General features: G+C 35.4%; 4 protein-coding genes across 4 annotated transcripts; 3 read left to right on the top strand and 1 right to left on the bottom strand.

Moving 5' to 3' along the window:
• The first annotated feature begins 1,797 nt into the window (after window positions 1–1,797).
• On the top strand, window positions 1,798–12,621 carry LOC129566797 (uncharacterized). Its single transcript, XM_055443023.1, has 10 exons — window positions 1,798–2,105; window positions 3,618–4,046; window positions 9,888–9,924; window positions 9,999–10,234; window positions 10,333–10,492; window positions 10,657–10,910; window positions 11,121–11,219; window positions 11,310–11,411; window positions 11,640–11,921; window positions 12,102–12,621. The coding sequence occupies exons 2-10, from the start codon at window positions 3,915–3,917 to the stop codon at window positions 12,198–12,200; spliced, it is 1,401 nt and encodes a 466-aa protein (XP_055298998.1). The 5' UTR covers window positions 1,798–2,105; window positions 3,618–3,914; the 3' UTR covers window positions 12,201–12,621.
• A 328-nt stretch (window positions 12,622–12,949) lies between these two features.
• Window positions 12,950–13,871, top strand: LOC129566840 (cilia- and flagella-associated protein 20). Its single transcript, XM_055443106.1, has 2 exons — window positions 12,950–13,351; window positions 13,431–13,871. Exons 1-2 carry the CDS (start codon window positions 13,076–13,078, stop codon window positions 13,749–13,751), a joined length of 597 nt encoding a protein of 198 aa, XP_055299081.1. The 5' UTR covers window positions 12,950–13,075; the 3' UTR covers window positions 13,752–13,871.
• On the bottom strand, window positions 13,865–15,252 carry LOC129566838 (protein hunchback). The gene has a single exon (XM_055443104.1). It carries the CDS (start codon window positions 15,250–15,252, stop codon window positions 13,981–13,983), a length of 1,272 nt encoding a protein of 423 aa, XP_055299079.1. The 3' UTR covers window positions 13,865–13,980.
• A 52-nt stretch (window positions 15,253–15,304) lies between these two features.
• LOC129566839 (methionine aminopeptidase 1D, mitochondrial) lies at window positions 15,305–20,160 on the top strand. Its single transcript, XM_055443105.1, has 5 exons — window positions 15,305–15,546; window positions 15,612–15,837; window positions 16,014–16,205; window positions 16,987–17,248; window positions 17,585–20,160. Exons 1-5 carry the CDS (start codon window positions 15,326–15,328, stop codon window positions 17,815–17,817), a joined length of 1,134 nt encoding a protein of 377 aa, XP_055299080.1. The 5' UTR covers window positions 15,305–15,325; the 3' UTR covers window positions 17,818–20,160.
• The last annotated feature ends 2,843 nt before the right edge of the window (window positions 20,161–23,003 follow it).

Below are 23,003 nucleotides of genomic sequence, written 5' to 3'. Positions count from 1 at the left end.
TCTCTCTCTCTCTCTCTCTCTCTCTCTCTCTCTTTCTCTCTCTCTCTCTCTCTCTTCCTGTGCTGTGTTGCGTCAAGAAAGCGAGCGAACGATTTGTTGTTTTGTTTAATTCCGTTTTGTAGGGCATATAATTGATTTTACACTAAAAATTATCGTTTACACATCGTAATATTATTGTTACGATGATCTTATTTTGTCGAACGTAATTTGCTCATTCTTTTGGGACAAACATCATGCGCAGACACACTTCTTTTTCGGCATCTCGGTGAGAGAGAGCGCGCGCTGAAGTGAAACTACTGGATAGATTACGAATTTTCTATTTTTTTTGCAATGCTCTGATGATATTCAAAAGAAAAGCGCATGGTTTATATTTCACAGTTGAATTAAGATCAACGAGAAAACAAAAATTCGGCGTAGTTTTTCTTTTTTTGGTTCAAAGAGGTGGTGATGCAGACGTGCCACTTTGAATTTGGGCGAACTCATTGACCACACACAATAACTTTAGTTCAATAGAAGTTAGGACTGAATTCATAATGTTTTTCGAAATTGGATAACAACAATTCGTTATACAATATGAATGACACTACAAATTCTTTGACGATCTGCGTAGTAAATACCGAAAATGATTCAAAAAATCATTCGCATAGTTTTCGTGCCGGCTCGAGCGAATCATCTAAATAAAATCATTATTAGCCAAGTATGCAGCTGTTGCATTGTTGTCTCTCGAATATTTGGCATTTCTTCGGAGAAAATTGGCATTATTTCACAAATCTGTTTCAGTACGAACAAAGAAAAAAACAGAAAATGCAAACGGCGCGAAACCGAGTTTAGCCTCGAAAGAAAAGAAAAAAAGAAATGGATTTAAAGACAATGGGTTTGAGAACAAGAAAAATATCAGTAAATAATAGACGACAAAAACACATCGAGTGCAGAAGAAAGTTAAATTTTTTCTGAGTTGGTTTTTTTTCTTCCAGCCAAGCTTCCGCACAAATCAAACTTTAACATGCAATATAGAATTTTTCTCGTGTTTGTTGATGAATTGCCGCCATGCAGTTCGGTGAGAACGGTGAGCGCAAGAACAATACGCCAGTGACTCAATTTTCATATTTTTCCACACTTGCTGCCACACATAGATGAATGCTTTCATTTGCCTTCTGGAATCAAAGTCACAAACACCATTATTATGATGATCAACGCGCTGCCTAACACGTGTAAAAATATGTATTGAGTTGCAATTGATTGTCTGTAAATTGTATGTATTTTAAGTGGTTGAAATAATGTTACACTTGACTTCTATCTTCATCGTTTTCGAACCACATAAAGCACAATCAAAATGCATGCCACAATGAACGAAGCTCGCGCACACGATACACATTGTTAAACAGTTAGGCATACGAACGGAGGAGAGAGAAAAAATTCTATATGAATTGCATATCATAATGGTATTATCATCATATGATGGTTTCGAACAGCAGCAGCAGCAGCAACAACAACAACCGTGTTGTGATAGGGAAACAAGCGGAAGGCCTACCGAAGCAGCAACGAAAAAAAAACCAAAATCGCGAGAGCTCACAAGACAACATAAGAAAAACATACTTCGACAGCAACACCGTGCGCTCGCGTTCCGGCTACATGGAAGAAAGGTGATGTAAAAAGAAAGAGCCAAAGAAAAAGAAATGGAGAAATAGTAAAAGAAAACCGATCTATCTTGTACAACCAGAGAGCTCACTCGACTCGGTGTGTATATTTTGTGTTCTGATAGTTAATGGTATTGTGTCAGTTGAATTTGGACGCTCAACGAAAGCAGACGGAAATTTATTCAGTGTGAATTTCTTCAATTGCTCGGCTCTATTTAAGAATCTTAGCGAACGAAGTCTATTTTATCAAGTGCGCGACAAAGTATATGAAATTAGTGTACACAAGCAATTGACACATTGTGTGTGACTCTCAATAAAAGAGAAGATAGACGAAAAAAAAAAAATCTGTTTATAACGTAGTTAAACGACGCAAAAAACTTGCCAATAAAAAAAGAAGCCGAAAAAAGAACGATCGAGTTATGAACTCAGTGCGAAATCCAACTGGACACACAACTTGAACGGAATCACGTACGATAATTGCTTTCTAATTATGTTATAATAATTCAATCAGTAAACAGAAGTCGTAGTCATGTGCGCGCTTCTCCAGAATGCGTCTAGCACCGTGTTGATTTGACCGCGCTCATTGTAGGCCATTTTTCAAAAACGTCACTCGATCAATTTTACATTCGCGAGGGAGAGAAAGATAAAAAAAAAATATCAAAAAGATAAACATATTGAGCAAAATCAACGATTTGTGCGAATTTACCGTAAAATCCGTATACATAAACTACACACAAAGTGACGTAAATAGTTCATACGAGTGGATGATGCTCAGAATCAGACAAAGAACACGATTGGCTGTTGTTCAAGACAGACAACATCGAAAAAAAAGAGAGAAATTATTAATGCAATTCTAATATAATTATTCGTTTGAATGCATTCCACAGCTGCACGCAACTCTTCAAAAATCATTACGAACATTTTGTGATGCATTCCGTGAAACAATTTCTTCGAGTCGATGAGTTTGCGCTTGTGCCCGAACGTTCGTTCGTCTAAAGTGAAAAGCGTGCGCTCACATATTTTCTCTGTCATAATTTTTCGCATATTCGCGAATTGATCGTTTCGTTCAAGGAGCGTAACAATAAAAACCGAGAATAGAACATATCTAACCGTTTTCGGCTAGTTACACCAGATTTTTTTTTTCAATTTCGAGTAGAGTAGAACAAATAAATCCTTGAATTGGATGGCTTTTCGTTGCATGCATTCAATTTGGCATATATATCGGTTTAAGCAATTTTTCGATGTTGTTTTATTTCAAACGACTCTTTCACCACTGGCGATAAATGTACCGTTGCTTTTGATTGCACTCCCAATGGACATTTACCGATATCTACACGAACAGCTCGGTTGGTCTGATCTAAATGCTGTTGATGCTGCACACCAATTTACGTTTCCATAACGTTTTATGAGTAGTTTATAGTTGTGATTAGTGGCGATTAGATAACAAGATTTTCTTTCACCATTTTAACAACTCTTTACAACTAAGTAAACAACAACTCATTGACTCTCTCTCAACAATAACAGTCACAACAGCATTTGAATGTGTAGGCAAAAGAAAAACCACATAATCGACAAAGAATTCTTCTAATCATCCACTCACATTGCAGAAAAAAGAAGAAGAAAAAAAACGAAACAGTATTTCTGGGCCGTAATTTAGGTTACTAGTTGGAGAGATGAAAGAAAATCCAATTTTTCCAACACTCAACCCATTCGATCATCATAAATCAATGCAGTGCATTATTGGCTTCTGCTTCGTTTTCTCTCCGTATGTGTGTGTGTGTGTGTGTGTGTGAAAATGAGCTAAATTTATAGCTAATTAAAATCTCGTTAGATCTTCTTCAATTGTTCCCACAATCAATGCATTCATCTCACAAATCAATTCTTTTCTCTCTCATTTTTTTTCTAACGATCATTTGCTAAATCATTACTTTGTTTCTTTGATCATGATGAAAAACTAACCGTTTCTTTTTATATTTTCAGGACTGATTTTTTTTTTGCTGTTGTTCTTATTGTTGCAATGTACAAATCATTTTTACCTCAAATTGGACGAACGATTCGTGGTGCCTTCAAGTGTTATTGCAATAAAAATATTAATTAAAGTGATAACGACGACGGAAAGCAATTACAGAAAAACTCTGATTCAAAGTAACGATTGTGCAGAAAAAAAATAGACAAAACGAATAGGCAAAAAAAAAACAACAGACAAACGAATAGGAAATAAGCGCAAACAAACGCAGAAAAAACCAACAGATAGATCTTGAATAGATTAGAATTAGAATGCCACTGTCTTTGAATCATAACAAAAGTGAATCGAAACGTAACCGTAATTATTTAATGGCAAACATGAAATCAAACAGTGGTGATTTACTCAGAACGATGCAGCTGGTGATTTTGATTTTTATTTCAACGGTGAGTACACTTTTGATATCGCCTCTTCTTATGAATCGGCAAACCGAAGCAATATTTATACCATGGCTATGAATGAATAGCAGCAGAAAAAACTTGATTTGAATTTCATTGCGAACGAAAGCGGCGGCAGCGGCAGCAAGTGCATAATTATTATCATTTGAATAATAAAGCAAACGGACATTTACTGCGCGTGGCGCAATTGATTTTGACGACTTCGCAGAACCCCACATATAATAAACATCCACGCCAACAATCATGCATAATTCATGGAGCATTAACTAAATTAAAGCCGTTGCGATTCTTTCAATAGAAAAATAACTGACGCACGCATGATGCGGATTTTGCCGATGCCCCGAGAATTGTTTGCTTAGAATAAGAATTGTGTGATTTTTTGTTCAAGAATCGTTTGCTCGTTTTTTTTTCGACATTCTAATCGCAAAAACATGACGATGCTCCAGAAACTCGCCCATTGTTATTAGAACGTAGTCGATGGAATTGCGGTGAACAAAACACGATCAGATTGAAAATTAATTTCAGTTAAATTTACCACTTCATTTGCTCATTGGCATGCTGAAATCCGGTTAATGCTCTCTTTAAAGCAAAGATTCTTTATGCTCGCACTTAACGCACTACGCACTACGATTATTGTTTTGGGTGCGTTCGTCATTTCCAGTAGCAACAACATAATTTGGTGTCTGGCAATATCAACCAAATTATTGCTATAAACACTAAATTCTTTTCTTTTCTTTTTTTGCTTCGCTCTCCCAACAAATCACTGAATTGGGCGTTTTGTGGCAATTTCTAAAGAAAAAGTGAAACAATTTTCGGTACTCATAGTCACTCATTTCACGCACTTTTGACTTCACTCTGTTCACCAACTAATAAGCTACTGAAAAAAAAACTACTATGATTCTCATTCAAACTTAGCTCAAAGACAGAGAGAAAGAAGAAAGACGAAGAAAAAAAACGCGGGCGCGCACAAAACAAAAATGAAAACATCCAAATTGAACTTTCATCCGAATTCACATACATTTATTTGCTAGATATTCTAAAATTGTGCGCGTTTTCTTTTTTCTCTCCATGCAATTGTCTCCGACTGGGTGTGTGTGTCGATTCATATGTGCGCAATTATTTATTTTCTCATTTCTCAAATAGCGAGAAAAAAAAAACACCCAAATTACTCGATATAAAACTATCTTTTTCGTTTGCTACTCATGTGGATTAGACTATGTGTGTGTGTTTTTTTGCGTCTCTCTGTTTGGGTGACTTCTTTTCCATCACAATTTCGCCGAAAAAAAGGCAACTCTCTCGATCTCTCACACAGTGCTGCGCATTTTTTTGTTGTTTTGACCCAGAAATTGTTTGACAGTAAATAATTACGGAAAATTGCAATAGTAACAACCATAAATATTATAGATCTGGAACAAACGCTGAAATTCTCCACATTGTTTCATCACAGCAAGAGTGTCAAAGCTGTAAAACAAAATCGAAATTACTCAAACAGAAAAAAATGCGGACACAAAATCACTTTTCATCGATTTGGCCTAAAGACACAAAACTGCGAAAGTTTTCCAACAGCTTCTGTTATGGCCACCAGTGAAAAAGAAATGTGTGGCTTCTATTTTGGCTTCTTTTCCGGGCTTCGGCACAAGTGTAATGGCACATCGAATGGCACGGTATTGCCAATTGAGATTACAAGCGCTTTCAGTCCGTCGAATTTACTATTTGAGCACTGCAGATTTTAAGGCCGATTAGACACACATAATTAAATTTCAATTTAAGTTCACAATTCACCGATTTCGCTCGAGGGATGAAGATATTCGAGAAACTAATAATTGAATTTTCGGTCTTCTTGTTGAATTGTTTCGGCGGATTTTCTTTTCGTAATAGGTTATTGTTTACTCGTCATCAATTAATCATTTTAATTAATTCCAATTTATTACACACGCTCTCTCATTTAGAAAGGCATTTTATTCATGTTCCAAGCCAAATCAATATTCTCTAATGGAATTGATTAAGAGAAAACAATTATTTTCATCGATTATAATCAATGATGAGCGCGTCAATTTATCGAATTGACATTTTTTGCATTCGAATGTTCTAAACAGAGGAAGAGGTTGAAAACATAGGAAAAAAAAGAGAGAGAAGTGAAACAAGACGAAAAAAGAGAATAAGATGAAAATGAAAAATAACAGATTGATTTTCAAGAGAGCAGAGAGCGAGAGAAAGAGTGAGAAAGCAAGAAAAATTCCGAAAAAATACGATTTGTTTAAATTTTTCTTCTATTTTAGTAACATTTTTTTCAAGTTTTGTGAAGAACCGTTCAGAAGCACTGAGTTCGAAAAACAACAAACAGTGAAAAACCAAACAACAAAAGATGTCGTTGGAAAACGAATGAAAAAAGCAGCCAAAATACTGTAAAGTTCAAAAGCCTCAAGTTAAATTCCGACAAAAAAGCGTCAAATGGAAATGACCGTTGCATGGCCAAAACAAACACTTTTCCAAGTGCAATGCCCAAAGCCAAGCGTCCAGTTGATATAAATATGCGTCATTGTACTTTGAAAATTCCGGTCATTATACGTATTGTACCGTAATGTTTAACGCACCTGCAGTTATATTTCGTTCATGTTTCGGTCATGTTTTGGACGAGTGTGTCGCTCCAGAGCACGCAACACGTGATCTTAACTGATATGATATGGAGCGAGCACAGTTATTCCTTCACACATTACATAATAATAATAAGTTTTCTTTCTTCTGATGAATTCGACGTGTTGTTTACACGTCATGTAATTACCGCGTCCAACAAGATTTTGACGAAAAGCCGGACCATTTTTCATGAGGCCATAGAGCACAAAGTACAACAGTAACAAATTTTAAACGAATTCTCTTTCCAAGAAAAAAGTCAATTTTATGTTTGCTTTTTTTGTTGTTGCTTCGCTCGGTGCGAAGAGAGGAAGGAACGTCAAAGTATAGACATGGGCATTTTTGGTAGCGGTACTTAGCATTTAAGTGTAACACAATCTGCTAAAGAAAGTAAATAGTATAGTATAAGAAGCTGAGAAGAGGAAGAAAGAGAAAAAAAAACATAGAAGAAGAGATAACCACTCATAAAGTTCCAGTTACAACGAGAATATGCGCGCCGCAAAAGCCGCAACATAAAGATAGCGCAACATTTCGAAATTACTTTAACGCTTAATCACACACAATAAACCAACATCGTCGAACGAATTCAACGCTTTTTTCTCTCTTATTCTTTCTTTCCCTCTCCCTCTCTCCATGTCTCTCTTTCATCGTCTTTCTTCGCCATTCCCATACGGATGACCAGACAATCAACGTAAACGTCTCCATAGAATGTTCTAAATGAGCTGTTTGCTTTGATTTTAATTACACTTTTGAGTTGTACTCGGTTTTTTTCTTCGCTTCTTCGGCTGTTGTTTTTTTCTTTCTATTATCGACCGCTTCTTTAACGCCGTAACTATTTATGGATTGTTCAAATGGAAAGAAAGAGAAACAATTGAATGAATGAAAGAAAACGATAAACGACCAGACGTTTATATTTCGTATTGTTCTCTTCACACATTTAAACAGCTGTTTGCACAACAAAACCGGCGACCGGCCGCACGTTCGTTCTGTTCAGCTGAAGTGTTGATCTTGTTAAGGTTACCCGGAATTCTGATACTATCAATGCATGTTAATTTGTTGTGACATTTAACTAGCGCCCAACTATTTACACATTTCGACCCATCACCGGAAAATGTTTATGCCGTTCAAATTCAAATGTTAATGGTTACTACCATTTCTTTTATTTATTTCCCTGGCAACAAATGTTTGACTCACTCGGTGCTTACCAAGTAACAAGAACTACTCCAAATTTATCTCAAACCTCTCTGTTTTTCTTCCTCTGAGCACGCTTGCCTAATTTGTTCTTCTTGAAGGTGATGAATGAATTTGAGACGCGGAAATTCTCGTTAATTCGAACACAAGCGATTAACCTGATTATAAGAGACTATTTGTCACTTTAAATGCTCTTAGCATATGTGTACATTTTGAATTTTAAATATCATTTTCACACAATCTCGGCCGAAATGAGTCATTTTGAAACGGTATCTTGTGTTTTCAGCGATTTTTTTTTATCCAGAATGATGTTAAAATCTGGAATTATACGGTTACGGTCAGCATTTCTATTTCAGTGTGTGCACCCAGAGCAACATGCACCGACAAACGCGTAACACTAACCGTGTAGTCAAGAGATGTGTATGATGACAAATTACACAATTTCACATTAAGATCACCATTGTTGGTCCACTTTTGAGTGACTGCATGCAAAAGGAACAACATAATTTTAGATGTTCTCCATCTGAACCGTGTCAAAACCACGTACAGGTGCTTTATTTATTCGTAGATTGCGGATTAAATTAATTAAACAGTTTGACAGATAATGGTGTTTGTTTTGGTGTCAACATTTTAATTTAGCGGCTTCTATTGTCATCATTGTATTTCAAAATAGAACAATGAAAAAACCGTTGTCTTTTTGATGAGCTATTTTGGGAAATTCGATGCACTCAAGTTCCCATTCAAATTCTATTGACCATTTCGAGATGATATTTATTTTCCTCTGAATACATAGTACTTCTTAGGGAGAATTAGGGAGCTTCCGGAGAATTTCCTTTAAACTTTTTTTTCAAACGAAGAATCTTTCTCACTAATTTCCAAAGAATTCATTCCGAATTTCCGAAGTTTTCATTCTTGAACCATAAGAATATTTCAATGGAAGTACGTTTCAAGAACCCAACAATACTCATTCGTTGGTAAAGCTTCACTTCCGCGATGCATTTTTTTGTTCCATAAATGTCTCGAAAAAAAGGCAAACAAACAAAAGAGCACCAATCCATAGAATTCACGACAAAAAAAAACACGACTGTTTCGCTTCGCAAAGAAATGAAACGCTACAAATGGTCAGCGATCCGTGGTTGAATTGGTTTTGCTTTCTTATTTACATAGAACAAGTATAGACAGATTACCGCTAGAATCGAATGCGCACCATTGGGTGGTGTTGACGCCAATTAGATAGATTTTCTCACGCAAAATGAAAAGAATTAAAAACTTTCATTCTAAATAAAATTGAAAATATTGCACGCTCCGAAAAACGTCAAAGCGGTTCGATATTCATTCACAAAATAGATGTTGTGTTATTGAACCCGGTGGTAATACAAACGTACGCTAGGTGAGTCAAAAAGAACCGCAACACTGAAATAAAAAAAAGCATTTGCTATTGTGATTGCGAATAACAGTATCAAATTGGCGACTTATGAGTTTCGTGTGAATCAATTTTGTCCAGTGGGAGACACAATTCGCGTCACTTTGCAAACAATTCGGACGTGTTTTTTTTTCTCGCATTCACCAAATTATTATTGTACGTTGATTTGTTGTGAATTGTTATGGTTCGTTGTGAATTCGACAATCCATGGTGAAAACTACGCTTCTGCGAAAGATTTTGCTGCGCAGCTAATTAGAAGTACTTTTCGTCTCACTTTGCAATGGATTCATAAGACGAATGAATGATTATAGAAATTCAACCTTTAGATAGAGTTCTTGAAATTTAGCGGCGAAAACTAGCCCAATCAAATCATTAATCATTTTTCATATTGTCCAACAAGAGAAAATTAAATAGAGCCACACTCAATTACGCTATTGCTACTAACTTGGAACTTTCCGTCATTTACTAACTATATCAAAGTAGGCATTAACAATGAATTTCAAAGAATCAAAACATACTTTCGATGTGATTAATCGAACCACACAAACTTATATAAACATTTGATTCATTCCATTCTACTACAGGTTTTACCACTTTCAACCACAGCACAAGACTATGATGGTAAGTTGAATTAAAGATGGAATTTTTTTTTCTTCATGAATAATAACTAATCGGTCGATCTAATTTCATTCAAGTGAGTGAAATCCAGTGTTCATTCGCAACCACCACCTCAAGTACAGCCGACATGATAACGGCTCGATTGAAAAAACCCGTTGGATTTAAGGGCTCACCATTATTTGCCGATGATCGAAATGTAAATCCTGAAGTCGACCGAGCTTGTTCTATTCGACCTGAATCCGGTGATCCAGAGAACATTGCATACGTACTCAAAATTACGGATTTCTCACGATGTGGCGTTCTTAAACGCAATGTAAGCGATAAAATCTTAGATAAACTGTGATTTGTGTCAGTGAAACTTACATAAAAAAAAATAACAAACACACCCAACATTTTATATAATTCGACTAGGGCTTTGTTCACGTACGCATTTGGTTCCCACAATTTCCCGGCGTTGTGATGCAATCGGACCAAGAATTGATTATCATGTGCAAACCACCCGAGCCAACAGTCATACAAAATAAGGCCGCCGGTTTTGCTGGCTCATTTCCGGGTGGTGCTCGCGTTTCAGGTAAAACAAAATGATTGAGAATTTGTAGAAAAACAACACCTAGTTTTCTTTTTGTTGCAACAACTTGAATTCCGGTTGAGGAAGTGAAATTATAGAATTTAATCAATAAATCAGATCTTGAGAGAAAGTTTGAAATTATGCTACAAATTACTAATCATGAACAGGAGTCGTTGAAGAGACACCCGGCCGCTTGGAATACGAAGTCGCTCTTTACAAAGAAGCTCCGCCGATCGGAAGAATTAATGGTAATATGGCAATGAGCGCACATTTGAAGAATCAAACAAAGCAACAACAAGCCATTATGAACCAAAATGAATTGCCGGTAGATCAAGCTGTACCAATTGGCACGAAATTACAATTGCGTGCTCGAATCAGTACTCAGAGCGTATGGAAGTTCGTTAAATTGATGGAAGTTACAGTAAGTTGGAATTTATCTTTTCTTTTGTTGTTTGTTTTTTTGTTCTTGGTTCATTTTCTTTCGATTTTTTTTGATTTTTTATCATTTTTCTCTCTGAAAAGAGAACATTTATTGAACTTTTTCTACATATTTCTTCACACGTTTCTTCGTCGTACTCATATTTTCGTATTTTTCCAAACTTTTTTCATTCAATTCAAACCACTTCTTCAGGTCTCACCCGATCCAGATGATCCACATGCCCCAGGTTCAGTTGCTTTAGTTCGCGATGGTTGCAGAAATAGAGATTTCGCCTCAATTATACCACATCAAGTAAGACAAAAAGAAGATTTCTTTAAAAAGTGTTCTCCTCTTTTTTCAAATTTTGACAATTTTCACATAATTGATTTAATTCGTCATTAGCCTGCAAGATATCGTGAGAGATCAAACGAAGTATTCCTCGATTTTGAAGCATTTTTACTGAGCTCAATGCGCGAAAGAAGCACACTTTGGATTCATTCACAAGTAAGTCAATGTTTGAAATGATTATAAATTGCCAGTCGAATTACACAATGTGTTGAGTTAGCTACCTACCAAAAACTCAAATTTTTAGCAAAAAATCAAAATTACCATGATATTTAATTTTGAATTGAAATAAAATGTAGCGGAAGATAAGATGTGTAAAAATTCTCTTGATATAATCGAAAGTACCCTAATTGTATTTTTTTTAAATGTTTTTATTTCAAATTTTAGATCAAAGCCTGTATGGAAGCGGTTGATTGTCAGCCCGACTTCTGTTTGGATTTGTTTGAACCATCTGGCCATGGGCGAAGACGGCGTGCAATTTCCGATGACAGCGATAAAAATCATACAAACACACTGACTGACTTTGCAAAGTTCAAAGAGAACATTGAATATTCGGTGATGTTACCGGGCGATTACGATCAAATGAAATATCAGGATGATGATCAGTGCAAGAGTTTTATTATGATTTCCGGTCTTTTGGCTCTGTTGCTCACATTGTCAACAATACTGGTAATTATTTCCGTCATCAAGCCAGAATTTGATAGATTGAAAAAAAAATCATTTCCGAATATATTGAAAAAAAATACGAATTTTTGAACTAATGAATGGTCCATCCATCCAATAGAACTGAGATTGCTTGATTTATTTGTAAAATTACCATTAAATTAGAAACACATTCTCTCTTTTCAGTCTTGTTCGCTGGTTTCGAAAATCCAAAATGTCAGTCGAAAAACCATAGACGATTACATTCCATCAAAAGGTTATGCCGGCCGAGCGGTGCTTCAATAATACAAATGTCTCCACAGACTTAAATCGAATAAGAACAAATGAATTTAAACAATTTTCATACAAATTTCGTGTTTAAGTAAACTTGACAATAATTTAGAAAACATAAAGTAAAATGCCTGACTAATTTAAATCTGATGACGATGCTTCTCCCCCAAAAAAAAATTATAGACTGTATCCTTTGTTGCATTTAGTGATGATGGAAGGCGATCATTAGATTCTTTTAGCTCTCGTGATTAATTATTTTAGAGAAAAAACAACATATAAATCATTCATTGCGAAACTATTTCACACAGATATTCTTTTAAATCCTAAACATTTAATTATCAAATAGAATTTATGCTCTAGCTCTTAGTTCACGGTAAAATTTAAAATTTCATCAAATTCAATGGATTTTCTATAGATTCAGCGAGCTCGATTCAACGAAATTTTAAAAAAAAATTTAAAATTTGAATTGCGATGAAAATCCCACAAAAAAACTCTTCATTAACCACTAATGACTAAGATTTAAGCGTTACATTCATAAGCAAACGGAATGAACAATTTTATAAGAAAAAATTTATAATAAAATATTTATTTGTCTAAATAAAAAGCGAAACTTTTATTCAAAAAATGAAAACAAAAATGGAAAAGAGAACTAAAATTCTCATTATCAAATCATTCTCTTCAACCGAATCGATCTGAGCGATGTGGTGAATTTCCGAACGCACCCTCTACCACACACTGACGTCTGACAGTTCATTCTCATTCTGTCTCAATGGCAACTAAGCGAAACAACAAAACATTAACCTAAATTAAATATCAAACAGAACGACGCATCGAACGGTGCTATAAAACACAGAAAAAATAAGTTTCAAGTGCGTGGATCTCAAGTAATCATGTTTAAAAATACGTTTCAATCAGGGTTCTTGTCGATATTATACAGTATTGGTAGTAAGCCACTGCAAATCTGGGATAAAAAAGTGCGAAATGGTCACATCAAGCGAATCACCGACAATGACATTCAGAGCTTGGTATTGGAAATTGTTGGCACAAATGTAAGCACCACATATATCACATGTCCAGCCGATCCGAAGAAAACATTGGGCATCAAGTTACCGTTTCTGGTGATGATTATCAAAAATCTGAAGAAATATTTCACCTTTGAAGTACAAGTGAGTTGCATCAAGTTGGCGACGACCGAACGGTCGCTAGGAAACGTCATACTAAAGAAATTGTTTTTCTTTCCTTCAGATTTTAGACGATAAAAATGTGAGGAGGCGATTCAGAGCGAGCAATTATCAGTCGACGACACGAGTAAAGCCATTTATTTGCACGATGCCGATGCGATTGGACGAAGGATGGAACCAAATCCAATTCAACCTGTCCGATTTTACACGACGAGCTTACGGCACCAACTATGTTGAAACGTTGCGTGTACAGATTCACGCTAATTGCCGAATACGACGCGTTTACTTCTCCGATCGACTTTATTCGGAAGATGAACTCCCAGCTGAATTCAAATTGTTCTTACCCATTCAAAAACCACCGGCAAAAGCAGTAACACAAGCCTAAGACAATACCTATCCACTTTCGATCAATTTAAAATCGGTTTCTAAACTTTACCGTTTTGACATTTAAACTTTCTCCCTTCAATCGTTTTGGATTAATAAAAAAAAATGCGATAATTTCAGTCGAAAATGAGGGTTTTTATTGAGATTTTCATTGAATTTGTGATGTGTTTCAAGGAAATGAGATAAATAAATAAGCATGTTCGCTCTTTGAGCTCATACAAAAGTAAAATTCACGGTTCCGACAAAGTTTGTGTGAATTGATGTTGAATATTATTGAGCCACCTCGATGACGTTGGCCTTGTCGAGCTATCACAGTTTATGGAAGTTTGAGTATGAGTAGAAATGTTATCCATAATCAGATGGCTATCAAAACAGGTTTGAGTTTCGGTCGATACGAAAATGTCGTTACACTCATCGTGTGGCCAATTGGTTTGTGTTTGAATATCGGACAGCCCCAGCTCTGTCAGTATATCATCCGAAGTTTGTGTGTGCATGTGACAAAGCAATGGATCCATATCACTCGTACCAATGTTTGGTTCATCAAATGGTAACAAATCCGTTTGTGTTTCAATATGACATAGGCCAGCATTGAAATTATTTACGGTGAAGTAATACAAGCTGCTCTCATCCTCCACATAGCTCAGATTATTCAAATTTTGATTCGCTTTGGTCGAATCTTCAACCGAATCTTCGTCAATCAACTCCAAACTTTTGTACTTTTCATTTGACCGTGATTCAATAACCGAATCCTTATCAACACTCATTGATGTTGTTTGCGTTGTTTGTGACACTTTCGTGCCAGAGATCGTACGGCTTTTTTGTAAAATCTTCTGGAAATTGGCTCGGATTTTAGCTGCTGGCGTGTTCTTCAGAACTCTTTGCACTTTCTTTATCAAAACATTCGTTTGGTTTTTATTCTCTGTCGTTTGTTCCTTGGGTGCAATAATAATTTCTGTGTGATTTTCATCGACCTTGACGCTTGGATAATCAGCTGCCACTGGACTGGTTTCAATTTTAATCTGTTTCGCTGGCTTTGGTGGCACTGCATGACCTTTCCTTCGGCAATGCGTTAGCAGACACTCCCGCGTCGTATATTCCCAATTACAATCCAAACACTTGAACAACATTCCACAGCTGCGTTCGTGCAGTGTTTTCAGCGACACATTCGCAAATGACTTATCACACTTGGAGCACTGTTCATTTTTCGTTGCATGCACTTTTAGGTAATGTTGCCGCAGATATTTACGTGATTTGAAAAATTGCAAACTTTGATTTTGCAGCACATTATATTTGCATTTTGGTATTGGACAAAAGTATTGCACTTCGGATTCGGTATCGATTAATTTCTTCACTTGAACACCGTGATGCTTCTCCAGATGCATATTCAAATTGCTCAAACTGGTGAATTTCGATGAACAACCGGCCACCATACATGGCTTTGGCTTGTTTTCGATCAAACTTTGCTCATTCAGAATATACTTTATGACTCGCTTCTTTTCCATTTTTTGATTGCGTGTTTGCTGTGTTTCTAAACTAAATTTCAATGTTTTGAAATGTTGTGAGTGAATTTGTTGAATGGGGACCACTTCGATGTGTCAGTTGAAACTGAACCGTACATTGACGTTTCGGAATGGTGAAAATAGTATCTGCGTTGAACATAACCTCAAAAAATTTTATAAACAAATTCTTCTTGGTTTCGGAACAAAAATGTTATTCAACAGACTTGGACGAGGAATTCTGACAATTGCCAACGGTCGGCACCAAAATTATAGGCAGATTTTTAAATTTGGAGGAAGGTAAGCTCATTTTATTGCACAAAAACTCAAAATCATTTTAATAATCGAATTGATCAATTGAATAGCACTGACACCGGAGTTTATCAAGTGGTTCGTCCAGGCAATGTTTCTCCGTACTTACGAGATGTACCCGATAAAATTGAGAGACCATCTTATACTTATGCACAAGATATACCCGATCTGTTTCAATCATACAAAAATGAAATCAAATTGCCGAATGCTGTCGATGCAATGAGGGAGAGTTGCAGATTAGCAGCTAACATACTGGATAAATGCGGCCAAATTCTAAAGGTATGATTAGTGTGAGGAAATACATTTGTTTTTCTAAAAACATTTCAACTTCGTTGAAACGACAATAGAGTCGACAATAGAGTTGGCTTCGAATATGAACGAAAAATCACTTCCAACTAAAAAAAAGTTCCGATTTACTCTTCTAATAAATTCAAAAATCTTTCTCTATTTCATAGCCTGGTGTAACAACAGAAGAAATAGACGAATTTGTACATGAACAAACCATAGCATCGAATGCGTATCCTTCGCCACTTTTATATTGTGGATTCCCAAAATCGGTGTGCACCTCGGTAAATAACGTTGTATGCCATGGAATTCCAGACGATCGACCATTGGTCGATGGAGATATCATCAATGTTGATATTACCGTACGTAAAATATAGATTTACAGGCATTGACATACTAATGTTATTAATTATTAACATATTATTAACGGGGCGTTAATAACTCAAACATAACATATTATTAGATTAATAAGATTCTACGATATTATTAACACATTATCTTATTATAAATGAGATCGCCATTTTATTAAAAAGTTAATAAGATCCATCTTATTATTAATAAGATGATCTTATTAAAATATTAATAAGAAAATCGGATTTTATTAACTAATTTTCAAAAAAAAATTGCGAAGAAAAGTTTCATACTAAAAACATATCAAATATCGTCAGATGCATTTTTCTTCAATATTTCGTCGTTTGACGATATTTGATATGTTTTTAGTATGAAACTTTTCTTCGCAATTTTTTTTGAAAATTGGTTAATAAAATCCGATTTTCTTATTAATATTTTAATAAGATTATCTTATTAATAATAAGATGGATCTTATTAACTTTTTAATAAAATGGCGATCTTATTAATAATTAGATAATATGTTAATAATATCGTAGAATCTTATTAATCTAATAATATGTTATGTTTGAGTTATTAGAAATTTTCCGATATTTTGGTTATTAACATATTAATAGCATATCGAAAATGTAAATCTATAACGTAAAATATAATAATAAAAAAATCATCACTTTCCTTTCAATTAGAAAAAATTCCATGAAAAAATTTCTGTAGAAAATATTGATCACATTTTCTTCTACTCTCCAAGTATATATTCATTGTCTTGACTGAATTAACAAAAATATTCCATTTCAGGTATTTTATAATAACTATCATGGCGATTGCTCTAGAACATTTTTGATTGGAAATGTTGATGCGTTAGGTCGACATTTGGTAAAAGTGACCGAGGAGTGTCTGCACAAAGGAATTGAAGCTTGTGGACAAAATGTGCCATTCAAAGAAATTGGAGCTGCAATCGAAGATCATGCATTACAAAATGGTCTTGAAGTAATCAAAGAATTCATTGGCCATGGCATCGGCACTTATTTCCATGGGAAACCCGAAATTAGTCATTATCGTAGGTTATCAAATTGAATTTTACACAGCTTTCACCCTATATTTTAAGCATTTTTGCTGATTTCTTATTCAAAATATTTTTTCTTTTTTCATTGATTTTTTTTCCAATTCTTCATTTAATTATGTTGGTTTTAATTTCATTGAAAAATCGAACTATTCTTTACCTTTTACCATTTTTCTGATATATTTCAATTGTCATTCAAATCGTTTTCTCATAGTCTTCATTTTCGACTCTTTTTTGTAATTTATTTTAATTTTATTTCAAAATTTCTCAATTTTTTCCCAATTTGCTAATATGCTCTTTTCCTCTACTCCCAATCCCATTTCTATCCTCAAGGAAATACATACGATGGCGTGATGATGCCGGGAATGACGTTCACAATCGAGCCAATTTTATGCCTAGGGAGGCCAACATTTAAAGTTCTTGAAGATCAATGGACAGCCGTAACAAAGGATAATTCACGGACGGCGCAATTCGAGCACACAATTTTGATAGCAAAGCATGGTGTGGAAATATTGACGCTACCAGACTCGCATGAAAAGTCCGATGCGAAAAAGATTGCCAAATAAGCTAGTTAACAAAAATTCATTTCAAATTGTTGCTCATGTTATTGTAACTGCGTCTGAAAGGGTGCTATAAAAAGTGATTTATTTATGAAATAAATTAATTGGAAATATATGCATGGGGATGTATGTGGTACCGTTGCACGAGCTAATTAACTGCGTCAAAGCGAATTATTTAAATGAATCTGAATAATTGTTATGCGTGAAATTGGATCGAAATAGATCGATTGGAATACAATCTTGCGTGTTTTTTGTATCTGCTTTTTCTTTCGATGGCGATGTTGTTGTTGCCGATGATGGTTGAGCCATTTAAGTTGATGGAATGTCATTAAACCGCATATTAAATCGTTGATATTGCAATCTCCATGCCGCTGTCGGCTGATGAACTCCATATATGAACCGCTTAGTTGTGCTTTCAATAAACACCAGACACAATTGACAAGAGAAGATGTGAGTGGATGAGGGGAAAAACAACGTCAAAATAAGTTGCAAACGTCGCACATTCTTTTTTTTTAAATCATTCTTCCGCATTAGAAAACTCATTAAGTGTAGAAGATGCACCGAGTGTCGTCTTTTATATTCGCTATTCGCGATGGTAATACAATTTTCTCTTATAATTTATTAATTACGGGCTCATCAATATTCAGCACTTTGTGTCGCACTCTCAAGCCGTTGGATTGAAGCGATTGTAATCAATTTCGTTTTTTTTTTCATTATTACCTTATCTTATTGGAACAAAGGAAAAGTGTCGCCGCGATACAATCGACTGTTTTATGCTCTCTACGGATTTAATTTATTCAAGTGAATGACAAGGGTCAAGCGATCATTCATATTATACATAATTCGTTCTATCTAATAAAAAAGAGTACACCTTTTACAACACAAAGACCCAATAATTTACGAATTGAAAATGACCACTTGCTAAATGGCTTTCGAGTGCAAATGAGCTCAACGTATGGATTCAGACCGAGAAACACTCGATCTCCAAACGTTTCGATGCGTTTCGCCGCACAAAAATTAATATTATTAATTTAAAACCATTCAAGAAAGTGGTGATTTTGTATTCACATTACCATGTCCTTTCTCTCTTGCAGTCGCCTTGAAGTGCTTTCGGTTCTGCGATGAATGATAATGATGATGACGTTGACGATGATCGTTTGAAAGCAAGACGAATGAACGGTTTTGCTCAATCGATGGAAATCGAATCGAAATGCAGCTTCCCATTCCAAATTGTGCAGCACATGTCCATAAAGTGTTAAGATGGGTTTCTTTTGTTGCAAAAGCGTAACAGATCTATGGCAAAAACTGTAGCACGGATAATAACTGGTTCAATGTAGATACTAAAAAAGCCCTGTATAATTAATTATACATTCATTTTTCGAACGTTTTTGGCCAAGGCAAGAACAAAACGTTGATGTACATTGTAGTTTTTTATGGCTGTTCTAATGAAAAAAAATCCGAAATGTGCAATGCAGTCATCGTGTTATTCGCCACCGCCGCTGCTACTGTTTTTGCTGTTGTCGTTGCTGCTGCTGCTGCTGCTGCTGCCGTCATTGGTTAAATGCGTTTGCCAGACAAAACAAAAAAGTGTGTGCATGAAAGCAAAGACAGAAAGCACAAAAGCAACCACCAAATGGAATGTATTGGTTATGCGATGCAGGTTCTGCATTCGTAATTTCAAAATGCACTCCCTATTTGTAAATCGTGTAAATACCGATCGTTAACTACTGTAATCAAGTGGCGAGTCAAATGTATACACGTCGTCGTCGTCGTCATCTCTTGCTGCGGTGCTCAATGTTTCCTTTTTTTGCATACAGAACGATTTGATGAATGCATTTATGCCCATCACTTAATGAAACGCTTCTGCATTGAAAATGATTTTTATTGCGGCCATAAATAAAATGGTTCAATCTAGCGCTCAGGCACGATCACAACACAGCACACTTTCGGAATGGCATGCGTGGACCAGAAAGTTTGTGCTCATTGTCATCAATAATAAGGTTTTCGTGATATTCTCACATTCGATTCATAAAATGCTACCATTCGTGCAATGCCAAAGAGGCTATAACTGAATCGCTGCGAATAAGTACCCAAATTACAATTTGCAACAGGATGTGCTATTGATTTCAGCATATCGGATATCGACGCAAATACACAATCGTTGATGCAGAATTTTTGAAAATTGAATGAAAATGCAGAGCTTCGTTGTAAATAGAATATATTGTGGTCACTGACCAGCACTTTTACGAATAGAAATCCTTACCTAATGAAAACAATTAGCTAATCTGCTCAAGTGAGTAAAGAGAATTTTCAAATACATGACCTGCAATTATTTCTTGCATGAAAGCCGATAGTTCTTCTTTTTTCTTAAATATATTAAAATGAAAACTTCAAAGTTTTTGCAGCAGTTATCTGAAGATATTTTCTTTATTAAATGTTTGAATATGGACAAAAAAATTTACATGTAAAATAGTCATTTTCCAGAAGGATTGATATTGGTCATAAATTTAAATAATTTTTAGACACATTTTCTGTCATCTTTTTTGTCATCTTTTTTGTCATCTTTTTTGTCATCTTTTTTGTCACACTTTGTGTGATGTTTCTTGTGTTTTTTGTGGTGGTGGAGCCTCTTACATTTCCAACACTTGATCTTTCTAACGTAAATGTATTGAAACTTGTTCGGCTTGAACGCATCCGTGATATGACATATTTTAATAAAACCGTTGCCCAAGTTGACGATTAACCATATGTCATACTTTGTTCTTCCCGGTACATTTTCGTAGTATGCTGCTAAAATAGTGAAAGTCAATGGCGCCGGTAGACTCAATTGGTTGGCCAAATTGCCAGCATGGAGCCAGGCTGTTATTTGTCCCAAATTGGTTGCTGGATACCAAATTGCTTGGGCTTCACCACTAAAGGCAATTGCGATCAGCACGGCCAGGAGTAAAACTGACGTATTTTTGGTTGGACGAGCCATTTTGGTCTGTTGAATCAATCAAATGTGATTACTTTTTCAACTGATACCGTCTGATACGCTCACTATAGTATTTATACGCTTTTTGGAATGACAAAAAAAATTTTCTTTCGTAAAAGAATACTGACGTATTTTTAAATATAAATAATTATTTGCAATTTCAGTATATTTCTAGATATTCCATTTTGCTAACCGAAGCCAATGCCAATGCTGGGGTGAATCTTTTTTATATTTAACAGCTGGGTGTCAACACAAAAATCAATACACATGGCCAAAATAGCCTTTGACATTCCTTTGACTCGAAATTCGCTTGAGTTAAAAACAATCCATACTGAATAATATCGCCTGAAACCTCGGTTGTAACGAGAGTCAAAATTTTCTATTCTTACAGATCGAAAGGGGCACAAATAACTCAGTCACTGAGTGTTAAGGCAGCTGTTGCTTAGCTCAAGTGTTCTTCAATTCGTTCATATATCTATAAGCAGTATCAAAAATCTGGTCCATAAATTCATCAATATTTGCTCATCCGATATTGAGTTGTATGATGCAAATGAAAATATTTTTGCCTTTCCGAATTTGGATAAATTTTGAAATTTGTATCACAACAGAAAATAATTTACAAAAATAAATTGAATGCAATTTTCATTTTCAGTCCACACAAAAGCAATACACATGGCTAAAATAGCCTTTGACTTTCCTTTGACTCGAAATTCGCTTCGAAACATTTTCATCATTTTCCCAGAATAGATGACTTTCTCAGCTGAAAATAAATATAAATATCCTTTCGTAGGAGAATACCAAAATAAATGTTCGTATATTTTGCCATAGAATGTCGACATAGCAATATTTAAAAAGCATACTTTGACATTTCTTCGACTTTGAGACTTTTGACTAGGTTATGGGAATTCAACGAAATTCGATCATTTCATTATCTCTATCTAACCTAAATGTGTGGAAGTTTGCATGGAAATATCAACCAAATTCAACACTAGTGATTCACTAGCATCGAACCCAAAACATACGCTGAAAAAAATGTTTGTTGCAAGCATTTTACTTAAATCTTTGAGCCTTTATCCTGATTTGTTTTCCTTGAAATTTTATCATTTTGCAAAGACAAACGTATTCTTGGTGTGAATACAGGTGTTTGAACATAATTTAGAAAATTCATCATTCAATTCATCGTCAGACCACAGATCTATCTGACATATTTAGGCACCAGACACTTCGAAGTAGCACTCTGCGGCAACCGATTTCAGCATATCGCAAAAATTGAAGCAAATAAGTTTGCAGAGCATTGAATCTGCTGTTGATCAGTGGTTGTCAACAGCGGCTGTTGGTCACGTTCTTGTGCATGCGACAGATTGTAGGCCCAGTTCACAAATTTCAACAGGCATAAACATGCACGCACATAGCTCCGTCTGCATGTATGAGTTGGCGTGCGTGACTTACAATCTATCGCATGCACAAGAACGTAACCAACAGTCGCTGTTGACATCCACTGTTCAACAACAGCGCTATATAGACAGCAGATTCAATGCTCTGTAAGGTAGCTGATGCAGAATTGTTGAAGATTGAACAGAAATGCTGAGATTCACACAAAACCCATTTTGGTGACAAGCTCTAGTTTTTTACATACCTGTTTTACATTAGCCTATATGCGTAAGTGAATCAAAAAACTTTTGAATATACATACGGAATCCGCAATTATTTCTTGCATGAAAGCCGATAGTCTTTCTTAAATATATTAAAATGAAAACTTCGAAGTTTTTGCTGCAATAATTATCTGAAGATATCTTCTTTATTGAATGTTCGGATGTAGATTGGTTTTACATGTAAAATTGTCGTTTTTCAAATGGATTGACATTGTTTATAAATTTGAAAAATTTTTAGACACATTTTCTGTCATCTTTTTTGTCACATTTGTGATGTTTCTTGTGACACTTTTTGTGTGGATGGTGAGGGCGCTTCTTGCATGTGTAGCACGTAGGTCTACGTTTAACTAGAATGTAAGGACGATTTCTCGGCTTGAATCCTCTGAAACGACAGAATCTCTCCTCACACTTGCTAATGAAGACTCTTATCCATATGTCATAATTTGTTCCTGGTGGTGGAACCGTTGCAGTTTCGGAGAAGGCTCCCTGAATGGTGTAAACGAATGGCGTATTGAACCAGGTCTTCAGATTCCCATTGTCGAGCCAAGTTTTCAAAGTGGGGAAAA

The sequence above is a fragment of the Sitodiplosis mosellana genome, unplaced genomic scaffold (genome assembly GCF_009176505.1).
Source record: "Sitodiplosis mosellana isolate CC-2019 unplaced genomic scaffold, AAFC_SMos_1.0 Smas_scaffold_5, whole genome shotgun sequence".
In the NCBI taxonomy this organism is placed as follows: Eukaryota; Metazoa; Arthropoda; class Insecta; order Diptera; family Cecidomyiidae; genus Sitodiplosis; species Sitodiplosis mosellana.
This window is presented reverse-complemented; position numbering and strand designations above follow the sequence as displayed.

Coding starts and splice junctions, on each gene's coding strand:
- LOC129566797 (XM_055443023.1), top strand. CDS start 3,915: ATGCCACTGTCTTTGAATCATAACAAAAGTGAATCGAAACGTAACCGT. Junction 9,925..9,998: donor CACAGCACAAGACTATGATG/GTAAGTTGAATT, acceptor ATTTCATTCAAG/TGAGTGAAATCCAGTGTTCA. Junction 10,493..10,656: donor GGGTGGTGCTCGCGTTTCAG/GTAAAACAAAAT, acceptor AATCATGAACAG/GAGTCGTTGAAGAGACACCC.
- LOC129566840 (XM_055443106.1), top strand. CDS start 13,076: ATGTTTAAAAATACGTTTCAATCAGGGTTCTTGTCGATATTATACAGT. Junction 13,352..13,430: donor ATTTCACCTTTGAAGTACAA/GTGAGTTGCATC, acceptor TCTTTCCTTCAG/ATTTTAGACGATAAAAATGT.
- LOC129566838 (XM_055443104.1), bottom strand. CDS start 15,252: ATGGAAAAGAAGCGAGTCATAAAGTATATTCTGAATGAGCAAAGTTTG.
- LOC129566839 (XM_055443105.1), top strand. CDS start 15,326: ATGGGGACCACTTCGATGTGTCAGTTGAAACTGAACCGTACATTGACG. Junction 15,547..15,611: donor ATTTTTAAATTTGGAGGAAG/GTAAGCTCATTT, acceptor TCAATTGAATAG/CACTGACACCGGAGTTTATC. Junction 17,249..17,584: donor ACCCGAAATTAGTCATTATC/GTAGGTTATCAA, acceptor TCTATCCTCAAG/GAAATACATACGATGGCGTG.